Below are 23,666 nucleotides of genomic sequence, written 5' to 3' on the forward strand. Positions count from 1 at the left end.
TCTGACTGGTGTCTACATGGTCAGAAAATATTAGTGTGCCTTCATGCTTGCATGCGTGTTCATCGGGAGTAAGGGCCTCTGTGTGAGTGTGTGCAGTGTGATTTATTCTGAGGCCAGGTCTGCCTCCAGCTGTCCCAATGGGGTCCCAATGACTTTACCAGCCACAGACCTCCATCATGGAGAGATGGAGAGATTTGGTGGTGGAGGAGAGGGGGGGGGATATGGATAGTGGAAAAGTCAACATCATTTTCAATCTGCTAATTCTATTAGATTTTCTTGCTTTTCCTTCAGAGCAGAAGTTTTATTATTATTTTTTTTTCAGTGAGCGGCCGTGTGCCCTCGTGGGTTGTACATTCATTTATCATGATGCTACTGTTGAATGCAGACATTGTCACCTCTTACCGCTTTCAGTCCTCCTGCCAGACACAAGAGGGAAAGACTGGCCTACATTTACATTTACATTATGTATGCTTTTTGAGGTCGCGGTGGATTTGAGGGGAACAAAGTCTTCCAGTAGAATCAATTGAGGTTTACATTTCGATTTACATTTGTGTGCTTTTTGAGGTCAGTTTGAAGGGAACAAAGTCTGTTCAAACAATTGAGGTTTATTTCATTATATGTGCAGTACATCCATATGACAGGACACTCATGAACAAAATAGGCAAGGATAAAACAAGTATGTTCATGTTATGCAAGAAACACAGTTTTCTCTTGTTTCTATTATAAAGTGAGTGGAATAAGGGTCATTGTAAAATCAAGTGTTACACATCTGTGTCATCCTTCCCTTCAGTGTGTATGGCTATGTTTGTAACCCTGTAACAGTGTACTGCTGACTGACAAATGTAAATGAGCATTTACTTTAGGACAAGCTGCCTGGTTAAATAAATACGTCTTCTCCTCCCTTCTAGGTCCTGCTGAGGTTCCCATGATGTCCCCAAATGGGTCAATCCCCCCCATCCACGTGCCCCCAGGATACATCTCACAGGTTAGTTTGTGTTTATGTGTGCTTTTCCTCAGTCTGATACTCTCAGACATTTTTTCGTGTTTAGCGTGTGTTTGTGTTGTGTGGGAGAGTCTCAGTCAAAAACAGTCAGACACAGAGGGAGACCAACGGGAGTGTGTGACTGCATTTAATTAGCCGGTGGTTTCTTTTCAAAAAAAAAAAGAAAGAAAAAAAGAAGAAGAAGGTTTCTCAAGCCATCATGTGATCTAGTAATGTGATCTAGACTCTGAAATTTACATTTTTTCCCAGTAACAAGTATAAAAAGTATTTCTGGAAAATTCCTGAAATGCCGTAAGGAGGATGAAATGTATTTACAGCCAAGGAAATGGTTGCATTGCAAGGATGAAGCAAATCCAGGGCAGATAGCGGATCAACTTAGCTGTTAAACTTGCGCAGTGTTTATGTTTGTCAAGTGGTCATCATTAAAGAATGGCAAGCATTAATATGATGGAAGTCAGGCTATTTGTGGAGAGCCTCAAACCACACAGAAAGCATGCACCAGGCATTGCACCTATCCTAGCTTGTTGTAGTCTAGTAAGAGAAGTTATCCAAGGCAGCCTCCTCCCCCAACAGAGCACCAAGCAGGAATGTGCTGAATTTTGGGAGTTAGGGGGCATTTGTTTTTCTGACTTTCTCATATGTGTGTGCGTGTGTGAGAGAGAGAGTGTGTGTGTTCTCTCTCATATGTCCCAACAAGGATAGAAAACTGAGAAAGTTTCCCAACATAAAGGTTTAATCTGTGTTTTTAAATGTTTTGAAGTTTGACATTATGAATTGGTTAGGTTTGGCATGCTAGTGGTGTGTGTGTGGGCGGGGGGTTAAAGGTTAGAGAATCAACACAAGTCAGTGGGCTGTCCTCACAAGTGTAGTGCTACAAATACATTTGTGGTCTGCGTGTGGTGGGACTGTGTGTTCCTATGCCAATGGAAGTCAGGTCATTGGCTCACCTGTAGGTGTGTGTTTGTGTTTGCGTGTGTGTGGGGGTGTGTGTGTTAGTAGGGTCTGGGCCAAGTGTGAGCGGGAAACACTGTCATTCTTACATAAACAAGCCTGATAGGGGAGACAGGCACTGGGTGGGTAGGTTTTTTGGGGGGTGAGGGCTGGGAGAAGGGATGGATGGATGGAGAAAGAGCACTGCGGTGGTGGAAAGTAGTGCACTGACAGATGAATTTTGCACATGTGTGCTTGTCTGTGTTTGTGTCCTCAGTGGTTTGTGCTAACAGCTGCATTGTGATCGTGGGCGTGTGTATGTGTGTGTGCGTGCACATGTGCACGTGCATGCATGTTTGTAGGTCCCTCACAGTTTGTACTATTTGGAATAAGTGTGTGTGTGTCTTCTTGCCAGTAAATGTTGTGTGGGTTTGTAGGTCGGGTCCACATGTACTCATGCAGGGACTTTGCCCTTGTTTTCCTGTAAACACTCTTGTTTTTCTCCTCTGCAGCAGAGGAGGGGCTGAGGGGGCAGATAGGGGGCCTCCTCTTCCTTCTCCTCCTCTTCTTCTCCCCCTCTCTCAGTTTTTCTCACTTGGATTAGTTCTGTAACCCTCTTCCTCCCCTCCTGACCCTCTTTAATACTCTCACTTCTTTCTCTCTGTCTGTTGTATTCTGGCACTGTTGCCTCTCAGTCAGTGTGGGGGTTTTGGGGTAGTGTTATTTGGTGTGTGTGTGTGTGTGTGTGTGTGTTGTTGTTGTTGTTAGGGACCAGCAGATGACTTCCCCTCTCTGCAGGGAGTGTGTGTTTGCTCTGTGCCTGGAATGCAGGCCTGTGAAAGTGTCTGAATAGTTGGGGTGTGTGTGAGTGTGTGTGTCCCAGTCCAGGAATGTGAATGTGAATACATGTATGGGATCTATGTTAATTTGAGGCAGTTCTTTGGAACTTGTTGTTATTGAAATCTGCAGACCATCTGATGACAGCATTGCAGCGCTTGTTTTCAGCACTTTAAGGGACAAAGCATTGCATTAGCACAATGTCTTACTTGTTAAATAAATGAATGAATCAGTGAATGTCTTTATTAGATATCCACCATTTGAGACAGGGCATCTGCTCTTACAAAATTGTGGACACGAAAATACTCTTTAGATGATACAGTTCCCATTCAACTAAGGTCTTTGAATCTTTAACATGTATATTTTTTCATTTTCTTGCTTAGAGTGAGATTGATGCCAGTGGCAGTAAAGTGAATAAATGTATTTCTCAAGGTGTAAAACTATTCTCTGAACCACTTTGAGCAAGCACTATCTCAATCACAGACTGTCTGCAGTTTACTGACATCACATGAATTGTAGGTACTAAAGTTCAAATTTCTTAAACACATACATCTCATCGCCATTTGGGGCTGTCAGTGTGCAGAATTTCCAAGTGTAACTGTTAACTGTGAAATTCCAGAAACACACAGACATATATAATTTTTTGCTCCTCTCACCCACCTGTCTTTGTTTTCTCTTCTCTCTCCGCAGGTGTTGGAGGATACCACAGGGGTCCGCCGGGTGGTGGTGACCCCCAGTCTCCAGAGTGCTACCCTCCCTCATACTCTCCAGCCCTTTCCCCCACACACCACCTGCCCCCCTACCTGGCTCACCCTCACTTCATCCCCAACTCTCACTCTTTCTACCCCCCTGTCAGCCCGGGAGAGCTGCCCCCCCACCAGTACTACCAGCACCACCTTCCCCCCATGTACGGCGATCCAGGTACTGATATGCTGACTGGACTTTATGGCTGTACTGCCCAAAAAAATCAGGGGTTTCTATGTGGAATTAAAAATTCAATTATTAATCCAATTAAAAAATATGCTTCGCTCAGATTTTTTTTGTCTGACATAAATCCTCTTCTCTCTTCTCCTCTCCTCTCCTGCAGAAATCATCCCAGTTTATGGGATGTCTAACTATATAGGCAGAGAGGAGACATACAGTAAGCCACAGCCCAAAAAGATAAAGGAACAGAGACAACTAGAGCGACAGAACCGACTTAACTCCCCTCCCTCTACTCTCTATAAGAGCAGCCTGGGGCCAGCACACAACGGATACAGGTGACCCTGCTGCTTTTGTGGCTTTCTGATACACATCATTACATGTTGGGCTGTGTGGTATAGTTTTACATGCCAACCTTTCAGTCAAAAGTGAGAACATCTAGTGTTAGCTGCATGTGGAAACCCATAGCAGTGTATTTAAAAACAGCATTATTTAGTCACTGTTGGTCCAGCATGAATCAAGGTGGCATTTTATTTACAGTTGATGACACAAATTCTTACTGGGACACAGAAATTGGGACATTTGGCCGAGGTCAAAAAATGCATGAATTATTATTTTTCTTCTCTGTGAATACCAGTAAATTTTGTTGTTATTTCATTTGTGATGCAGCAACAAATCACACGCCCCGTTGCTTGGGTCAGTGGGGTCAGGAGGAGGTGTCAGCAGTCCAGGAGGGAAGAAGCCAGAGAGGCGACTCCGCAGCAGTCCACGAAACAGTGAACCGGAGACACACACACAAGGTAGGAAAGTTGGAAGAGAGACTGGCACACACTCTTTGACAATAATAATAAGTCTTGACGAAGAGCGAAGGTTCACAGCGAGCTTTTATGTGGCTGAAAGAATTGATTCCGGTTGTTTTTCACTTTCAACATGAAACACCTCCTGTCAATAAGTCACGCAGAACACTCACAGTTAGGCACAAAGCTGAAACACAAACTCACAGGGATAGATACTGCATAAGGGACCGTGTTGCCATTTGCGTTTTTTTTTTTTTGTTCTATTAAAATTTCAGTCAAACCTACATCACTGTGGGGCCCTTTTATTTTCCAGATAGTAGATTTCTTAACATACTACACAACCAGCTCATATCTCTTTGTGGAAGAATAACTTCTGTCCTCTCTGACCTCTCTCTCTCTCTGTCTCTATGTGACTGGCTTTGTCCACTTCAGTCTCAGTGCCCCCCCCTTGCATTCATGCAGGCCAGATAAAACACACCTTTCGTTCCTTTCTTTCACTCGCTCTCCTTCTTTTTTTCTCACAGAAAGTCACCCAAAAAAATGAATGGATGAATGCAGCCTCACTGAGATGAAGGGATCCAGTGGGGGAGAGGGGAGGGATGGAGGGACTGAGGTGGGAAGGTGGGGAAAGGCTGGGGTGAGACAGGTTGTCTGGGTAACCACATAGCTGAACCCGTCCCGGAGCGCTATCATTTTACCCTCGCTACAATACTGGCCTTGTTGGTGTAGGCTGAGCCACAGGGGGAGAGGGAGGATGGGGGAGGAGATGGGGGGGGGGGTCACATACCTGTAGAGTCCTGCTTGAGATGAAGGAAACCTTTGAGCTCCCGAGATTTAGACACCACAGCTCAGCCTTATCACACACACACATGAGAAAAAAAAAGAGCACATGTGCAAAGACATTAGGGTGCTGACGCACTTACTTGTGGAACTGTTCCACTTTAATGACAAGTCAGATACGTATGAGTTATTAAAGAGGAGCAGAGTGTCTCATTTATGCACAGACACATGTAACACTCAACTCTGTAGAGGTGATGACAGAAAAGCAGAAAGAGACTCATAAATTCATCCGCTCGATCACTGTAACTGTCTGTCTTTTTTAAATTTACTCTCGTCATAAAACTTTGGTTTAGCCCATCACAGCGTGGTGTCAGATCAGAGGACTGTTCATCTGGGCCAGGTGTGGGTGTATGTATGTGTCTCCAATCCATGAGATGGGTGTAAAATCTGAGCAAAACTCAGATTCCTATACAGTAGAGCACAACCATGTTGTTATGTAATTTTACTATAGCGGTGACAGAATTGTTTTGTGTATTGAATATTGTTTGGACTTTGATTGCGAAACTATTGAAAGTCCATAAACATGACTGGTGTAGTTTGGATGAACTGGATGAAAACACTATGAAATGTTTGTTGAATCAGTTGGTTCACCCACATGGCCCAAAAATGTATTTTCACACTTGTCTCTGCTGGTATGTAGCCATGCAAAAAAGTTTTTAGTGTTATTCGCTTATATTTTTAGATGTCTGTCTCTGAGAGTTCTGCTTCCATGTCAGAACATCTGAGGTGACTGGAATTTTGTTTGTGCTGCTCACAGCATTGAAAAATGGCATTTGAAAAATTCAGCAGCAACATCTCTTTCCAGAAAAAAGTCCTGGTTACTCTGAATAATCCAAAGAACGTGCTGTCAAAGGTTTTCATTGGGGCTATTTTTGCAGTCTAATTCATTCCTAAAATTGTTCACCAGACCTGAGACTGTGAGTTTATTCATAGAAGAGTTGATCATCAGAAGATTAACTGACAACAATGTTGCTAATTGATTCAGTATTTAAGTCATTTATGAGAAAACATTCTCTGTTTTCAGCTACTCTCATCTGAGTATATGATTTTTCAATATCATTGTAATTCAATACCTTTGGATTTGGGACTGGTGGTTGAAAAAACAAGCAGTCTGAGGATGTTTTGACATTTTACCGACTAAACAATTAATCAGCAGCAAATAATAGCCTCTCTGTTCACTGTAAGTGTTGGTGATCAATATCAATGTTGCTTTTTTAAAGACATGTTGCTGCTGCTGCAAAATTCCATTCACATCAATGTAGCGTTCATTCCATTTGGGTTGAAGCAGACTTCTTTGCACGGTTTTCCAAAAGGACCTTCAAATAAAACAAAAAAATATCTGCATGATTAGATAACACTAGAGGTACATGAGAAAATGTGTTTTGTTTTGGGTGAACTGACCCTATAACATTGATCATTTTGATTGAATTGGTATCATCACTTACACAGAAATGCATTTAAATCTGCACACATATACACACACCAGGCTGACATAGAATTCTTAACAGAGAATCATCTTAGAGGTCTGCCCCAGGAAGAAAAGTAAAGCAAGGTTGACAGCTCAGCTTATGAGTTTCACAGTTTCATGTGGCACATACTGTTGTACTCAAACAACAATAACACACCTGACTGACAGGAACATGTCAGCATGTTGTTGGTTGTCTGTTCTGGCCTGCTAGGGTCTCAGTACTGGGGTGGAGATCAGGCTGAGTCAGCTAGATGTACCACACAACACACACATGCACACACACACACACACACACACACACACACACACACACACACACACACACAGACACACACAGACACACTGACACACTGAAACACACACACACATACACATGCACAAACACCCCGTGACTGGGCTTCCTGTAAAACAATCAGAGCATGAGGGTCCAGAGGATTGGCGGGAGGCAGGGGAGGAGGAGGGGGGCAAACAGAGAGAAGGAGAGGAATGCAGGATTTGAAGGACAGATGAGAGAGGAGGGAGATGGATGGAAGGTTTGTAAGGAGAAAAAAAATGAATCAGAACTCCTACATCACAGGGAATGGAGAGATGGAAAGAAGAGACAGAGAGTTTAAGAGCAGAGTACAAACATTCCGACAAAGTTGCTGCTTGGCCTGGTGCATCCAAGAATGATCCAACCCAGAATACCACACACACACAGCGCCGCCTACGCTTTGCCCTTGATGCCCTTGGTCTTGCTTGTGTGTGTGTGTATGTGAGTGTGAGTGTGTATGAGTGTGAGTGTGTGTGTGTGTGTGTGTGTGGCTATTGCCCCAGTGCCAGTAAGGCAGCAGGCTGACTTGGCGAGCACAGTGACCATTCCCCAGTAAAGCCAGCTCTACAGGCCTTTTTCCTCAGAACTGAGCTGCTTGCTGAGCAGAAACAGATGTGGGCTCCGTCCCCTCTGTTCCTCCATCTTGGCTCTGCATCATCACCACCGCAGATCCTGTCTCTCACTCAGAGAAACTGGGATTTCAGCAGAAACAGATGGACCAGCACCCTCGGCTCCTCCATCTTTGATTCTACGTCACTGCCAAGTGCTGTAAGTTCAGGAGAAACCAGATGTGTGCAGTGACTGCTGGGTCCACCATGTTGGCTCTATGGGAACTGTGGAAACAAATCTATCTGTTATGTAGAGGGAAAATTGTGTATAACTAGCTTTCCTTTCCCTGAAAACTACTTTAAATCTTTTAGAAATGCCTTAAAGTTCATTTTCAGTTACACAATCATCTTAGTGACACAATTAAGGGACAACATTTCATGTATCTTCACTGACATAGTGAATCTAAACCAAAGAAGTTACTAAAGATTCTTCTTCATTGCCAAACATGATGAAAATGAGCCAAGAAGGATGTTTTGAAACAAGGAAAACCCTGCTGGAATTTAATGTTCTCCCAGTTCTTGGCACATTCTTTGCTTAAGACTTGATGAAACCTAAGAATCCTATTTATTAGAAATATTTCTTCTTCTGGCATATTCATCCAAGAATACAAATTTCTCCTCCCTGGTCCACTTTCTGCTCCTTTTTTCAGATTTTTGTCAGACAGTTTCAAGAACCATGTTATAAAAGTGCCAACAACAATACCATCATCTGGATATATTTAACCTCAGAAATAGCACTGTCTTAGAAAATTTACCATACATGGCAAACTGAGAAGTTACTTAGTATTTTAGTTTACTTTATTTTACCTTAATATATTTCTTGCAGAACTTAAAGCAAACAATATCTCATTTTAAAACATTGGAGATGGTAGAGAGGTTCCCCATTCAAATCTCAGATCTGTTTTCCCTAATTGATTGAATTGATGTACTTTACTTATTAGTGATTTAGCCAGTACTTGTTATCAAAAGTTATTCAGAATGAAAGTAACAAAAAATAATCTATCTCATTGTCTAATACGGAACCTGTTGTAACAAATTGTAACAAATGACCATACTTGCTTATATTTTGCTATCCTTCAGTCATTACTAAAAGATGAGAAAAGTGTCTCACAATAAGCCAGTAATCATCCATGTTTATAGATGGTGCCTTACTAGAAAGTGGTACCAAATAAATAAATTATGACATCAAGAAAATTACAAGATTTTAAGAAGGTAGATCCATCATGAATTTTTTGCTATTTTTATACTCCTACTAATTAAGTTGCAGTGCCAATGCAGTAACAGTTTTAGAACAATGACGGTAGTAAAAGGAGGCTTTTAGAAGCACAATGTCCTGTAATGTTTTGGTGAAGTCATCTTCATTAGCTCTGGTGGCCTTTGACCAAGTCATGACTCAGCCCTTATATTAACATCAGACTAGTCTTCTAATTCGTCCTGCTGTAATTGCAGTAACAGGCCTAGAAATGTGTGAGCACACACCCACCCTTCCCTGACTGGGCTGTTTTGATGTGGATCACCATGGCGATAATCTCAGCCCCCCCTCCAACCTCCCAACAAACTCCAGCCCCTTCCCTCAAACCCAAATACGGCCATGTTTGTAGGGCAAGATGGAGGGCAGTGGGGTGGAAGAGCGAGGCGAGAAGAGGGAATGTCAAGTGAAGAAAGGAAAGACAGAGATAAGACAAGAGGGTTGGAAAGGAGAGAAGTGAAGGACAGAAATTGCGGAATGAAAGCACCAAAAGGGGGGGATGTACAGAAAACAGAGGGAGAACAAGGGATGGCTTTACCAGCAGAGGAATGTCTTTCCCGCTGATATCATGTAACAGGACTAGTGGGATTAGAAGGGGAGGTTGTTCTCGCCAATCACAATGAGTACACCAGACTTTTCCCCATTCAGCTGAATGAACCTTGTGCTACAAGCGATAAACTATCCATACTATCAAACCACAGCACCCGACTGCTTTGTATTAACCAAAACTGGGTTACATAATATTAAGTTATTTATAATTGCTTCAGCGGGGTAAATTTGAGTTTGTCCTAATCAAATTAAGTAATTCAGCAGATGAAATGCAGAAACCCTCAGACATCTGCGGCTTACTGCTCAGACCATTTTGAGCCGATTTACAGCTCTTGCGTGTAGCATTGTGTGACTAATATGTCATTAATTTTGAGACATTATTGTGACTGCTTTAAACAAACAACATTACTGTAGAATAGAACTGTTACCACATTTGACTTTTTTCACATTCTGTGCCTCTGCTGGGCTTTGTATTGGTTTACAGTACAGAACAGCTTAAGTGGTTTGTTGTTCTTTGCAAAGTTAGATTCTGGAAGCCGAATCATTTCTGCACAGGAAACAGGAATTAAATTAGAGTCTTAACCAAATGCTTTGTTACTCACTGCTTGTGCGCTGTAGGGCATGAGGGAATAAGGACTGTAATTCTTAGAAGGGTAAATGATGAAACTCTTGGGAAAATTTATCAGGTGATTGACTAAAGAGAAGCGGGGCAATCATCCCTATGATCACCAATGTCACTGATGCAGCACTCTTCTCCTTCACATGATAGCTTTGTAATTCATTGTTGTTTTCTAGCAGAAGCACCACTCCCTCTCATGCATTAGGTACCCAACACTGCACAAGCCTTATTGCCATTGTAGTCATGTCTAAATAAAGCCAAAAGGAATATTTAGGTAAAGAACGCCCATGTCTGAATAGGGGGAAAAAGTAGTCATCCTTAAAAAACAGGACATTTAAGTTCAGGCTACTATTAAGTAATAGTCGGTCTGGTCTGTCCTTGGCCATTACTACAGAATTTTCAAATTTACAATGTGGCTAAATTTGACAATGATGTTACCATATAAAACCAAGGTTTGCTTTCATGTGGATTGATTTTTAAGAATCAGCAACAAAGAAACCTCAAAATATGTAAACAAGAAAAACGTTTTGGCACACAGGTCTCATGACAACCACTTTAGTGCACATTAGAGAGTGAAAACTGTTTATTTTTTATGTTCATAAACTACTGATTAGTGCAGACAGGAAGTAAAATGCACCAAAAAGATACCATTTTGCAATAATGTGGCCCTGACCTGTTCCATCAGTCTGCTGCTCTGTCTTTCTACGCTCTCTGTTCTCTTTGCTCGACTTTCTCCATTTCTCTGCCACTGTCACTCTCCCTCTCTGCCTCTGCTGTCTGTCTGACTGTGGATTTGTCTTCCACTCTGTCTGCCAGTCTGCAGTCACACTCCCAAGACTTTTTGGGCTGAGCAGGGTCGGATGGGGTCAGGGTTCTGAGAAAACTCATCCCCCATAATCCCTCGCTGCCTGGCCAGGTCGCTGCGCTGTTTGCGGCACGTACGCACTTACATAAACACACGTGCATGCATGTGCACAGGCTTTCTTACTCTTCGTGGAAAAGTGGAGAGAGTTTTTGTGTCGCTTGGCAGTTGAGACACTCGTCTCTCTCCTTAGCGAGAGGGCTGCAGTGGACAAGGTCTCTCTGTCTCTCTCTGTCTACGTTTACATGCACACATGAAACCCAGTTACTGAGAGGAATCATGTTAAGGCAGGGAATTGGAGAATGCAGTTACGAGTTTATACTGTAACTTATTTGTTTAGGTTCAGTTCAAGTTGCACTTCATTATTTTAGACTAGGGCACAAGATAAGGATCTTTATTATTGCTCTGCATTGCTGTTGCAGTAATTGTTTCTGAGGGGTTTTTGTACACACTTTCAGAAACCAGGTTATACATGGCAAAGAAATCAGTTCTCTCTAGCAGAAATGTAGCTGTAGTTACTTGATTCTCTCAGTCCCTTACCCTGATTAAGGAAACTGGGTTTCTCATTTACATGAAGTCCAATAAATCATGTTACTGCAGAAAGGCGACAATAACCAGGTTGCTTATTTGCATGTCTGCCTCTGTGCCTGTGTCTCTTACAGCCTTCCTCTCTGTTTTGGGCTTGATTTGTGAATTTTAATGTAGATTTTTTTCTTTCCTCTGCTCTCATTTGCTCTCTTTCTTCATACTCTACTTCTCCATCTCTCTGTGCCAGTCTCTCCGTCTGTCTCTCCCTCTTTAATCCCCTTTATAAACGATCAGGACTCTGGCCATGAGAACCAAACCTTCACCATGACAACCACAATTTCAGGCATGTCCCAACGACTTCTCTACTCTGTGTGTGTGTGAGTGTGTGTCTGTGTAGCCCAGCTGTTGAACAGATGGAATGCTCACTATGCAGCAGATGATAATAGTGTGGAATCCAAGGTCTGTGCCCCTCACTACCTCCATTTTCCTCTTTCCTCTCCTCCCTCTCTCTCTCACCCTGTCCCCACTCCTTCGTCTCTGTCCACTTCTGTCTGTCCTCCCTCTCATCTGCACATCTCTCTCTCTCTCTCTCCCCTTCTCCTTTTCCAGCTGAGTGTCAGTCACTTTGCTTTGTAGTCCCTGATTAGAGGCTTCTAAAGATGGGTATCATATCTCACTTTGTTCCTTTAGGACAACACACACACACACACACACACACACACACACATACGCACACACACCCTGTGCCTGTGGCCCTGCATGCGTGTGTAGTGGGGGCTGAGTGAGCGACCGTTGCCACATTTTTCACATTTTTTTTCCAGGCCTTAAAGGTCTTTTTCTGTCCCAGTGCAGACAGACTGGGTCTAAGAACCACAGACTGTCATGCAGGAGGAATGCAACCTCCTCAATGTCAAAGTGACTCAGTTTTACTGTAGCTCTTTTTGGCGAGTGACGCCATTAATTTTGAAGCGTGTAGGTGTGCGACATTAGAAAGAATTCTTGTAAACATGTCTGTGTATTTGAGGAGGGCTGAGGGAGTAAGGTGGGGGAATTAGAGAGTGGAGAAAGGAATGAAACAGATAGAGACACAGTGATGCTGATATTATTTATGTGAATCTATGCTTCCAGATAATCAAATATGTGTTCCTGCTTTGTTCCATGGAACTGAGTGGCAGTGTGGAGCAATTTCAGCTGTCCAGGGTTATGAAAGTAAGGTTTGGGTGACTGTAACTTGGAGTAGTTCAGAAGCTGAGACAGCCATGAACTCTCCTGGCTGAGTCATCAGCACAAAAGATGAACAGCTAGTTAGATCATGTCTGGTTCTTTGATTTCTTTTTAATCAGACTTCCAATGAAAATTTTGGTAAGAAAGATTCATCACAGAGCTAGTGCTGTGTGTCCTGCTAATAGTGTGCTCAAGCTAAAAAAATATGCTGTGTAGAAACCAGATAAAACATTTAGCCTAGCAGTTACAGGTTTGACATTTGACATTTTGGGAAATTAGTTTAGTCTTTAGCCTAGCATAAAGATTGGAAACTGGGGTCAAACAACTGAAGTCTTGTTGTTACTGTGACGGTACCTGGCGACCAGTGGAGACTAGGAAGTTAATGACCTGGCTAAGATATAGTTACAGCATGTGCTGGTTGGCAGATTTTATTCATTTTTTTTAACCTTTTAACAGAGGAAGGTTAGCTGTTTTAGTCCAGTCTCTATTACTTCACTTCACAACTCTTTTAGAGTGACTTCAAAAACTTTTTGTTTTTGTTGTCTTTTGTCAGTTTTGAAGGCAGTGACTTGTACTATAACTACTACTACACTGAGGTCAGTGGTGCGCATCTGCTCTGCGCCCTCTGATGATGTCACATAAGGTTGTGTAATCCTTGCCTCACATCTTCCTAAGCCCTCTCCTTCCTCTCTCTTTTCATCCTTCCATTTCTCCTCCTCTCTGTTGATCCCTGGCTCGCTCTTTGTCTCTCAATTTCCTTGTGTTTTTGTACCTAATCTCTTAACCAGACTCCTCTTGCCTGTCCTCTCTCTCTCTCTCTCTGCAGTCTGTCCTTCAGTGTCTCTCTCTCTTCCTCTAAATCCCCCTCTTGCCTGGTTTTGGCTCGGCCTGCCGCTCCCTCCCCTCCCACCCCCTCCCCAATTCCTCATTCCTCTTCTTTTCCTGCTGTCCGTTGCGCTCCCTCGCTCCGTCTGGCTGTCCTCGGTAATCAAACACAGGCGGTCAGACACAGACAGGATGTGAGGTCAGACAAGGAGAGGAAGTGAGGGTGCGTGGGCTGCACATAAACAGAAAAGAGAGGCGGTGAGGGGCAGTGAGGACAGAGGAGAGAGAGTGTGTGTGTGTGTGTGTGTGTGTGTGTGTGTGTAGGTGTATGTGGAGTTGCACTGGGAAGAGATTTGGTTTCTGTTTCAGCCGTCAGCATCAACCCTTTGTGGTTGTTCTCTGTATTAAACACTTAAACAGCTGGACTCAGTGACCACAGCGAGTCATAACACTCAGTGGTGAGGTAAAGCAGTAGTGTTTTTCAAACTTTATTACCGGTCTCCTGAAATATTAAATAAATCTCTTTCTTCTGTCACAAACTGAGTTCGTGGGTTAGCCAACTTTTCTTTTCTTCTTTTCTTAGTGTTGAAAAAAGTCTCATCCAGTGTCGTGGCTGTAAATAGCAGAGTAATGTAACCACTGGCTTTAAGGTCCTTCAAGGTCCTGATTCAGCCTAAAAGAAGTAGTGAGCTGCAACTCTTGAACTAAACAATATAACCAAAGTTAGTGCTGCATTTTGAAAGTTAATTGAATAGTATCTACTGACTGGAATAAAATGTAACATATAAGCTGTTATATGAATATTTAGAATTAGAGGTATTGTGTGATTTTGAGAACCTAACACTGATTTATACAGAATTTAATGGAGATCTCTCAATGACTGAAATTTACTCTTATCACAGTTTCCAATAAGTAAATGAATGAAAAAAGCCACAAAAAACAATGATATCTTAACAGATGTGGAATTACAGTATATTTAATTGGTTATATACTGTAATTAATCTCGAAAATCACATAAAAAGGAAGCAAGCATAAGAAAGGGGGTGTTATATACTAATGTAAATAAAGTATATCAGTATTTTCAGTGCACTGAGTGGAATTGAATTTGTGATTTTTCCTCAATGTACAAGGCCATTTTAAACACCTTTATTCGGAATTCTCTCTTTATATAAGCTACTAAATTTAACATTCCTTAATTGAAAACATCCTCAACAGTTAATTTCCGTTTCTCTTACCAGTTCTTCAGAAAAAAATGCCATCACAGCTGCTCTTTCTTTCAAAAACAAGGAAACAGCAGGACTTCATTTTTATCATTTTACAATTCGAGCATAAAACGAATGAGTTTCTCCCGCTTCTGATTAAAACTGTGAACTTCCAAGGAGACTGTTCATCATCTTTGGCTATTGTTTGATTCTTAACATCTGTTGTTTGCTGAACGTGACAGCTAAAATGATGCTGTAATGGAATTCCACCCTTTCTTTTCTTAGCAGTGTTAGTTGCATTTGACAAGTAGCTACAGGACTGCGGCACTAAACAGGTCATATTCTCCTTTTTCACTCAGCTGTGATGAATAGGTGGAATAAGCTGGGTCAGACTGTTAGCTGACAGAGCCATTCATGTCTGGAGCTGTGAGTCTGAGTGTGCTTTTATTCCATAAAAGAGAAAAGTTCAGTTTTGTCCAAATGGATGAAAGGGGATAAGTGTGTTCATGAAAAAAACAGAAAAGTGCACTAATGAGCCACTGTGTCTAGCTGTGATGCAGAATGTGTACTTCACCTGTTGAACCAGCCCCAACACATGCACACACATACACACATACACACACACAGTAGCTTTACTACCCTACCCTCTCACGTCACCCATCACCAATCTCCCGTAACTTGATACTCGGACTTTGGAGACACACACTCACGCAGTCTCGTTCCTGCGCTCGCTTTTTTATTCTGTCCAACACACACACACACACATTCACACACAGAGAGGTCAAGTTGAGGTTGTGCTTCCATGACATCACTGTTGCCATGACTCATAAGTGTACCCCCAGGCACAGTAAGGCCCTCTCCTCCGCAGAATCTGTCAAAGGGACTTAGCCACTCACACACACGTACACACACCACACAAACTAACACACACACATTTGCACACACATGATCCCTCATTCATCACTTACTCTAAGTATAGAGTGATTTTCAAAACACAAACTGGTTTGTACACAAGAATAATGTGTGCATAGGTGCGTATAAGTCTGTGTTTTGTTTTTTGTATCCATGTACTGTATGTGTGCAGTTATGTGTTAATGCCTATTTGGTGCAAGTTCTTTTCAGTCCTGTACCACAGTTACAAACTCATCAAACAGACCTGGTTTTGTACAGATTTTATATTGCTGACCCTCAAATACACACACACACACACACACACACACACATACACATACACATCCTGTGTGATTTACAGTGGTCAGACTCAGATGGAGAAAGCAGGCCGCCCCTGGTCGGAAAAACCTCAACTGCGGGGATCACACAGGGGGGAAAGACTTCCATTACCCACACATGTGCACACATGCACTCGCCCTCATAACAACCCCAAGTGTCCACTAAATCACCTTTAGCTATGTCATATCACTAGACCAGATCTGTGCGCGGATGTGTGTTTGTGTGTATATGTTTATGCTGTATGTATATTTGTGTACATGTGCTTCAAATGGAGTAGTCCCCCATCTCACACAGAAAAAAGCTGCTCAGTACCCCATAACACAGCTGTTAGGGCAGACACACACAATACATGGCAGCGTTTTTATGTCTTATAAATGACCTTTACGACCTTTTGGACCGCAACTAATTATTTCAATTGATGTTTTTATTATGTTTCTTTGATTAATTGATTATTAATGTTGCCATATAAAGTGTCCAAAGAAAGTGAAAAAATGTCTCACACAGTCTCTCAAAGCCCAATGTGACATTTGTAGATTGCTTATTTTGTCTGGCTGACAATCAGTTTATCAGTATTAAAAGAGAAAAACACAAAATCAGCACATTTTAGAAGGTAGCTGTGGTAACAGTACAAGTTGGGCATTTTTATTTGATTATTTTATAGATCGAACATCAGAATAGTTGTTGATAATTTTCTTTTAATTATTTAAGTAATTGTCTCAGCAGTGATTACTGTATTGATGGTTAAATCCATAATATATAATAAGATACACAATTTTCACAAAATTGATGTTCTTTTTTCTGCTTTGTCACAAAGTGTACAGTCACACCCATCTTCAGTGTATAACAGGGCTTAATACTCTGATCAGGAATGGAAAAATAATTAAAATGGCTCTGAGGGAGATATCTTAAGACTGTTTTTCTTATAAAATCCAGCAACAACACATTACACACAAATGCAGTCATCACATACTGTACATATGGCATTGTATTCAGTACAATGTCATACATAACAAGTTGAACTGCTGGGCTACAACAACACTGCTGACGTCACTTCACTCTGTGGATAATTATTCTCAGGTGTAGGGACAATTGATTTGAAATTATACATAATAATGATTAGGATAATGATTTCTATAAACTAATCACTCCAAAGAACTGAATAGTCACCGTGGAATATGAGTCATATTTTTTTTTTCTTTTGGTGATCCCCGTTTTATTTGCTCTAGGTCAGGAATTCGTGACTAATGCTTTTCTGTGCTCTGGATAATTTTGTGATTTTTCCAAGGGCTGTGTTCTTCATGACTTGATGAGATGAAATAGGCGCTCGCTGAGGAAAACAAGTGTTGCATCACACACCATCAGACAACACACTTTTCTTTTTTTAAGAATTTAGGTCTGTTTTTACTCTACTTTGGGCTATTTCTGTCCTTTCTCTCACAGATGACTGAATAACTAGTTGGAAAGGATATTTTCGCAGACAGTATTAGGCTTGATTAGGGAGTCAAAATAGCATTTTGGCTGGCTTTTTTGGACCCTACAATTTCCCAATCTACATGCAAACCTTGGCTGACCTTGAGTAATAACGAGCCTTAGATTTCTAGATATCACAACAACATGACTTGGGGGAATTGAAAAACCTCAGCTTGTCAATCAACAGCCACTTTTTTGGCTGCACTGCCAAAATTGTTAATCTGCATCTGTTTTGAAACATGGGATGGTGGGATGTTTCTTTTTCTTTTTTTTTTTTTAATTCGAAGAAAAAGACAAGGGCCTGAATCAAGTTTGGAAATGTAGGATTTGTGCACACATATTGCAATTATGACCCAACATGTGGCTGAAATGCCCTCATGGTCTCCATGCACTTCACACACATTTCCACACATTTCTCTCTTTTTTTGCTGAATATTACATTAGAAATACCTGTTGTAATTGATTTTTGATACTCACTCTTTTTTCTTTGTCTTTGTCTCCTCAGACCATGATTCAGAGGGGAAGCGTGTTCAAGACATGCTGTCTACAATCGACAAACCACAGGTTGGTATGCACACTCCCTCCCACAGCTGCACACATACACAGACACACAAACTCCAGCACACTTATAACCACTTTCATCCATCACCTCCTTGTCTGATGCAGTCACAGCTGGCATGAGTTCTGATGTATTTTCCATATTTCCATCCTGTCTCTGTGATTAACATAAAAATCAGACACTTCCACTAAAAATAAGAAGTAACTGTAGTGACGGAGTGTGCAGTTTATCTCTGTCATTTCCAGGGCTTTAGCAGTAGTGACTCAGTCAAAGGGGTTACGGATCATTTAAGCTCTGCTCACCCTGGCCACATGAGGGCAGCATCTGCTCATCCAAGTCATTTGGCTTCTCACCATGCCTCTCATCAGCTGAAAAACACTGTGAACACTGTAGCAGCCCTTTCCCTTCCCTCAAGGGCATTGTGAATGAATGAGCTGCAGACATGGTTTGCTAGAGAGGAATTGCTCACTCCTGTTTATAGCACTTTGGTCAGCAGGCTATGCAATTGGACCATTTGATATCTGTGTGTTTACATCACTGGTTGAAATAGATGGCGAGGAGGAAGCAATCCCAGAAAGAGAAAATGGAGTGTAAAAACAGAGGGAGATGTCGTTAGATACATGAAAGAGGGCAGAAGTTGATATACAGTGGCAATGTATCTACTCCCATTACCTCAGTTGACCTTTATACTGATACACCAAGTTTATTATAGTTGGCACTGAGAGGAAATAGAAGAGGGAAGGAAAGAGGGAAGACAGCAAATTTGAGATTTGAGATCTGTCACTGATTGATATTTTGTGTTTTAAATTTCATCTTGACTTTTCAATGACTCTTCATTACTGTAATACATTCTGTAATGTATTAGATGCAGCAGTTTGGTGTGGGTTATATGAGGCAAAACTGTCTTTTGATGAATTCAGCTATGTATAGACAGACAGGTATGGTACCAGAGAATCAGAGCTAATATGATAAAGTTCTTCATTTAAAAATGTCTACAATATTACCTTTCCTCTGGTTGTGTTGGTTGCTTTTACATCAGTAATGTGCATATACCTCAGCTGAACTGAATTAAAAGAAGCATTGGGAGACTAAAAGAAAACAGGAAAAATTCACCTGCGAGTTCTTCCTGTATCATTTTACTCTTTGTGCTTGAGGAAAGCTGCAGCAACACTGCTTCTCACCTTAAACAACCTGAATGTACTTAGTAGCAGTGGCTACAGATGGATGGCAGTTTAATTGCTTAATAGACATGAATATTTTTATTTTCATTTTGGCTTCCAAAGAAAGAGTGATTAATGTCTGAAGACGCCTTCTTCAAATTACATAGAGGTCAAACTGATCTCTACCCACTGGCCCCACTACAGACTGTCACTTTTTGCATGAATCTCAACAGCTGTGGTGGGCACTCCACTTAACTGTGGGACACACTCACCACTCTGCTATGGAAACATCTGGCACCACAGATACTGATAGAAGCTTTGCTCGTTCATCTTAGTAGTTACTGTATATAATGTATTGTTTACCTATAAATGTATAACATCTTCCAAACAAGCAGAATAGACTATAAAATAGATGGTATATTCTTGTTAAATTGATTTGTAGGAAAATTTAAGTTCTTTATTTTATTGTTTTAGTTTTCCCTCAACCCACTATAAAAAGGTTCTATTAGAAATCTGTATCTCTAGGTTTATGAGAGAGTGCTTAAATTGATGTTATAAAATGTACATGATGATCCATTTTCTTGGTATCATACTTTGGTTAAGTGGAAGTGGAAAATGAAAAGTCAGCACCAGTGCAGACTCACTGCGGGTTTCACTGTTGTTTTACTTTGACTCCTTATTAAGTGGTGTGGGAAATGCAGGCAAAAGGGGATAGGACGAAGGTGTAGGAACTGGATTGGGACGGAGTCTTCTGCGTATGAGTGACTCAGAGCCTACGCAAGTGACCTACGCTGTTGTGAACAATTATATTCGTGTCTTGTGCTGTCTGTATTGCTCTGCAGTTACACTGCCAGAATGCTAGAGGGCGGGTGGGTTTCCATGCCACTGTGTTTGGCTCCCTAAATGTTGGAGTTGGAGCTAATAAATGTTAAACAGCAGTTACCTTTACTGAAATTATTGTGAGGCAGAAATGAGATAAGATGTCAGAGGAGGTGTGTATGACCATTGAACTGATCGAGGCAGGTGGGAGAGTGAGTTTTCTGTGCTTCTCCAGTCAATGAGAGACATGTCTGTCACTGTCTTTGCACATCAGAGTGTTGTTGAATACATCATTTTGTTGGACGTAGTAACGTGATTTCATAAAACCTAATCATTGTTATCAAACCTTGTAGTGAAATGACAATGAAATGTCTCCATCTTTTCCTGTCTGTCAGTCAGTCTTCCTCATAGACAGTCTAGGCATGGTTGCGGTTTTCAGTGCCCTCAAGGCACATTCATCGCCTATTCAGTGGATGTGGAGTCTGGAATTGCAGCAGACTGTGCTAAATCACGCTAAATTGGTTCACCCACCATGTGCTGCCTCTAAAACTCCCATAAACATGCACGCACTTGCAGGCAGGCACACACACACACACGTAGACAGGCATGCAGAGAAACACACAAGCGTGCAGGCCTCTTTTTTTGTGTGTTTGTTCATTTTAATTTTCTTGTGTGTTCCCGGCATGGATGTGCCTGAGCTGGAAAGGAGAGCCAAACCTTGGGTAATGGTTTCAATGACACATTTTTTTTACTGCGATAGCCACATCCCTGCACACACAAATAGACAAAAACACACATGCACGCTAAAAATTATAGTGAATAATATGCCTTGATAGAATGATTTTTCACATTTGTGGGGGATGAATTACTGCTTTGTATGACAGATTATAACAAAATACAATAGAGTAAAATTAAATAGAGTAGAACAGAATAAAATAGAATGAAAAAAACATCATTTACAAATGAAAATTTATTAACTGCAACTGCAATCCAAAAGCCACAGCACATAAGAGGAAAAATATTTTGTGCACAGGAAACCACGTATTTCAGTCTGTATATAACACACATTATATATGTTTATGTGTGTCTTTCAGGTGTCCAATGTGCAGGCGCGGGCTGCACGGCTGTCCTGGGCCCCCCCGGCAGGGCTGGTGAACAGGCATAGTAACGGGATGCCTGTGTCCTGCTCCTACGAGGTCTCTCTCTCAGATAAGGGACGAGATGGAAAGTATCGCCTCATATACAGGTAGGAAACACACTTCAAGCTAAAAGAATACACCATTGGCTATGAATACTGTTTATGTTAGCTCAGCTAAAACACACTGGTGTGTGTCTGTGTTTTAGTGGCGAAGAATTGGAGTACCATCTGAAAGACCTAAGGCCAGCGACAGACTACCACGTACGGTAAGGACTTTTTTGACTCTTCTTGACTCTTCATTTAATATCTGAATTTTAAAACAGAAATCCTCTCATGTTTTTAGATGTTAATGTAAGTTTTTCTTTCTGTGTGTGTGTTTGCGACAGGGTCTCGGCAATGTACAACTCGGTTCGAGGCTCGTGTTCAGAGGCCGGCTCGTTCACCACACACTGCAGCGTCCCCGATGTCCCGTTATCCCCGAAACTCTCCCACCGCACCAAGAGCACCCTCACCCTACAGTGGAAGGTACAGGCACCGACATCTTTATGCTGAGCCACCCCCTTTTTAATCTTGAAGACAGCTGATAAAGCAGTTTCACCCTAATAAATTTATGATGTTTTCATTAGTTTTGTTGGCACGTTTGCACTGAGGTTATTATAAATCAATCTAACTCTACCAAAACAATGCTTGTTTCTGTATGTATGTATGTATGTCTGTCTCTGTCTACCACACTTTATTTGTACAGTCATATACTTCACCTGGTTTATCTTCTGGCTTGACTCTATCAGCCTGACAGCACCTCATAAAGAGACATTCTTGCATTGTTGCACCATGGTGTCAGGGTGCATCCCTGCATCCTCTCTGACCTTTTCCACGCAAGCAATTTTTATCCACTCACATTGTCACTGATAAAGACTGACATCAGTCACCCAGACAGGATATTGAGGCTAATCATAAAAACACGGCAGGTATTTTGTCTGTCTCAGTGTCAGAGTCTTTTATCCTCAGCTAATCTCTCAATCTCTCTCTTGTCACTTTACTTTCTCGCTTTGTCCATTTCCCCATCATCCGCAGCCCCCAGGCGACAATGGATCCAAAATCACAAACTACCTGCTCGAGTGGGATGAGGTAAATCTTGCTCTTGACGTCTCATCATCGATCATGCTTTCCCCTTTAAAAAAGAGCATTTACACCCATCACAGACATCACTAAATAGATGTTAACGTTCGACTCCTCAGATAAGGTGAAATAAGTCTGTAAATTCTGCTTTTTCAATCACTGTCTGGCCCTCCTCCTCATCTTCTCCGATTTGTACTATTTCACTCTGTCGTGACATTTTTTCCTCATCTCATTTAGTCTCTTATTGCAATTAATCTTATCCCCCTGTTCTCATCTTATCTTACTTTCTTATCTCTTTCCTCATCCATCTCTCCTCCTCTCCTCTGCAGGGAAAGAAGAACAGTGTTTTCAGAGAATGTTACTTTGGGAGCCAGAGACACTGTAAGCTGACACGACTGTTCCCCGCCTGTGGCTACACGTTCAGAGTGGCTGCGCACAACGACATAGGCACAAGGTACCGTCGCCTATTACTGAATACACCAACACATATCCTGTACACACACACACACACACACGTGAAAATGTATTCCTGCACACATCATCATAAATAACATAGAAGGCAGATGTCATAACTTTCTTGTTCACATACGGTAGGAGCACATATTTATTAAATTACATGACAGCTTCTCAAATGAGCACCTGACACTTGGCCCTTGCGTGATCTCAAACCATATTTTAGTAACCATGGATACTTACAGTATACCTATGGGAGCAAATTGTATCAGTGTCACCCACAACATCCGCCGTGCGCCACCATGGTGACAGACGGAGTCACACGAACACTATTATTCTGCATGTGATACGAGTCCTCTCCCTCTTTGTCATTTTCCCTCCATTTCCTCCTGTCCTCTCGTCTGCCCTTTGTCATCATTGCGGGGGAGCAGCTCGTCTGCAGTCGTTAGGGTGAGGGGGAGAGGGGGTGATAGAGTGGAGCGGGAGCGAGGGGAGGAGATGCAAGCTCTCTGGCTGAACTCAAAGCGGCTGTAATGCATCCTTCAGCTTGATTCCCCTTTGAAGCAGTGTGGACACACATCCTCATGCAAACACACTCGGCACACACAGGCTTTTGGTTACTGGCTATTTTTCATACTTAAAAGAAGTTTTACAATCCCTCTTTTCTCTTGGTTGTGTATTCAGATTCTTTTTCCCCTGCAACTTGTAAATTACCCTCCCCCACTCCTCTGTCTTTTCTGTCTGTCTGGTTTCTGATATGCATATATCCTGTCTTCCCCATGTCATGACTTTTCTTTAACTTTCCTCTTACTGTCTCTACTGGGAGCCCCCCACAGCCCCATCCTCACTTGCAACCACATACGCAAACTCCTGCACTCCCCTCAAAGAAGCACTCATGTCAGTCCTCTCTCCATCTCTGCTGGATTTGTAATTCAGTCATTCA

The 23,666-nt window shown here is 41.9% G+C and overlaps 1 protein-coding gene across 1 annotated transcript in view; it reads left to right on the forward strand.

The window, feature by feature from the left end:
* fndc3ba (fibronectin type III domain containing 3Ba) overlaps positions 1–23,666 on the forward strand; it is a 92,819-nt gene that overhangs the window by 42,783 nt on the left and 26,370 nt on the right. The window contains 11 exon segments of the mRNA XM_018663497.2: positions 909–985; positions 3,461–3,497; positions 3,500–3,691; positions 3,858–4,029; positions 4,361–4,491; positions 17,981–18,039; positions 21,108–21,259; positions 21,358–21,417; positions 21,538–21,676; positions 22,226–22,279; positions 22,600–22,724. Of these exon segments, the coding sequence (XP_018519013.1) occupies positions 909–985; positions 3,461–3,497; positions 3,500–3,691; positions 3,858–4,029; positions 4,361–4,491; positions 17,981–18,039; positions 21,108–21,259; positions 21,358–21,417; positions 21,538–21,676; positions 22,226–22,279; positions 22,600–22,724 (1,198 nt within the window).

This window comes from Lates calcarifer, linkage group LG19, assembly GCF_001640805.2.
Source record: "Lates calcarifer isolate ASB-BC8 linkage group LG19, TLL_Latcal_v3, whole genome shotgun sequence".
Classification (NCBI taxonomy): domain Eukaryota; kingdom Metazoa; phylum Chordata; class Actinopteri; family Centropomidae; genus Lates; species Lates calcarifer.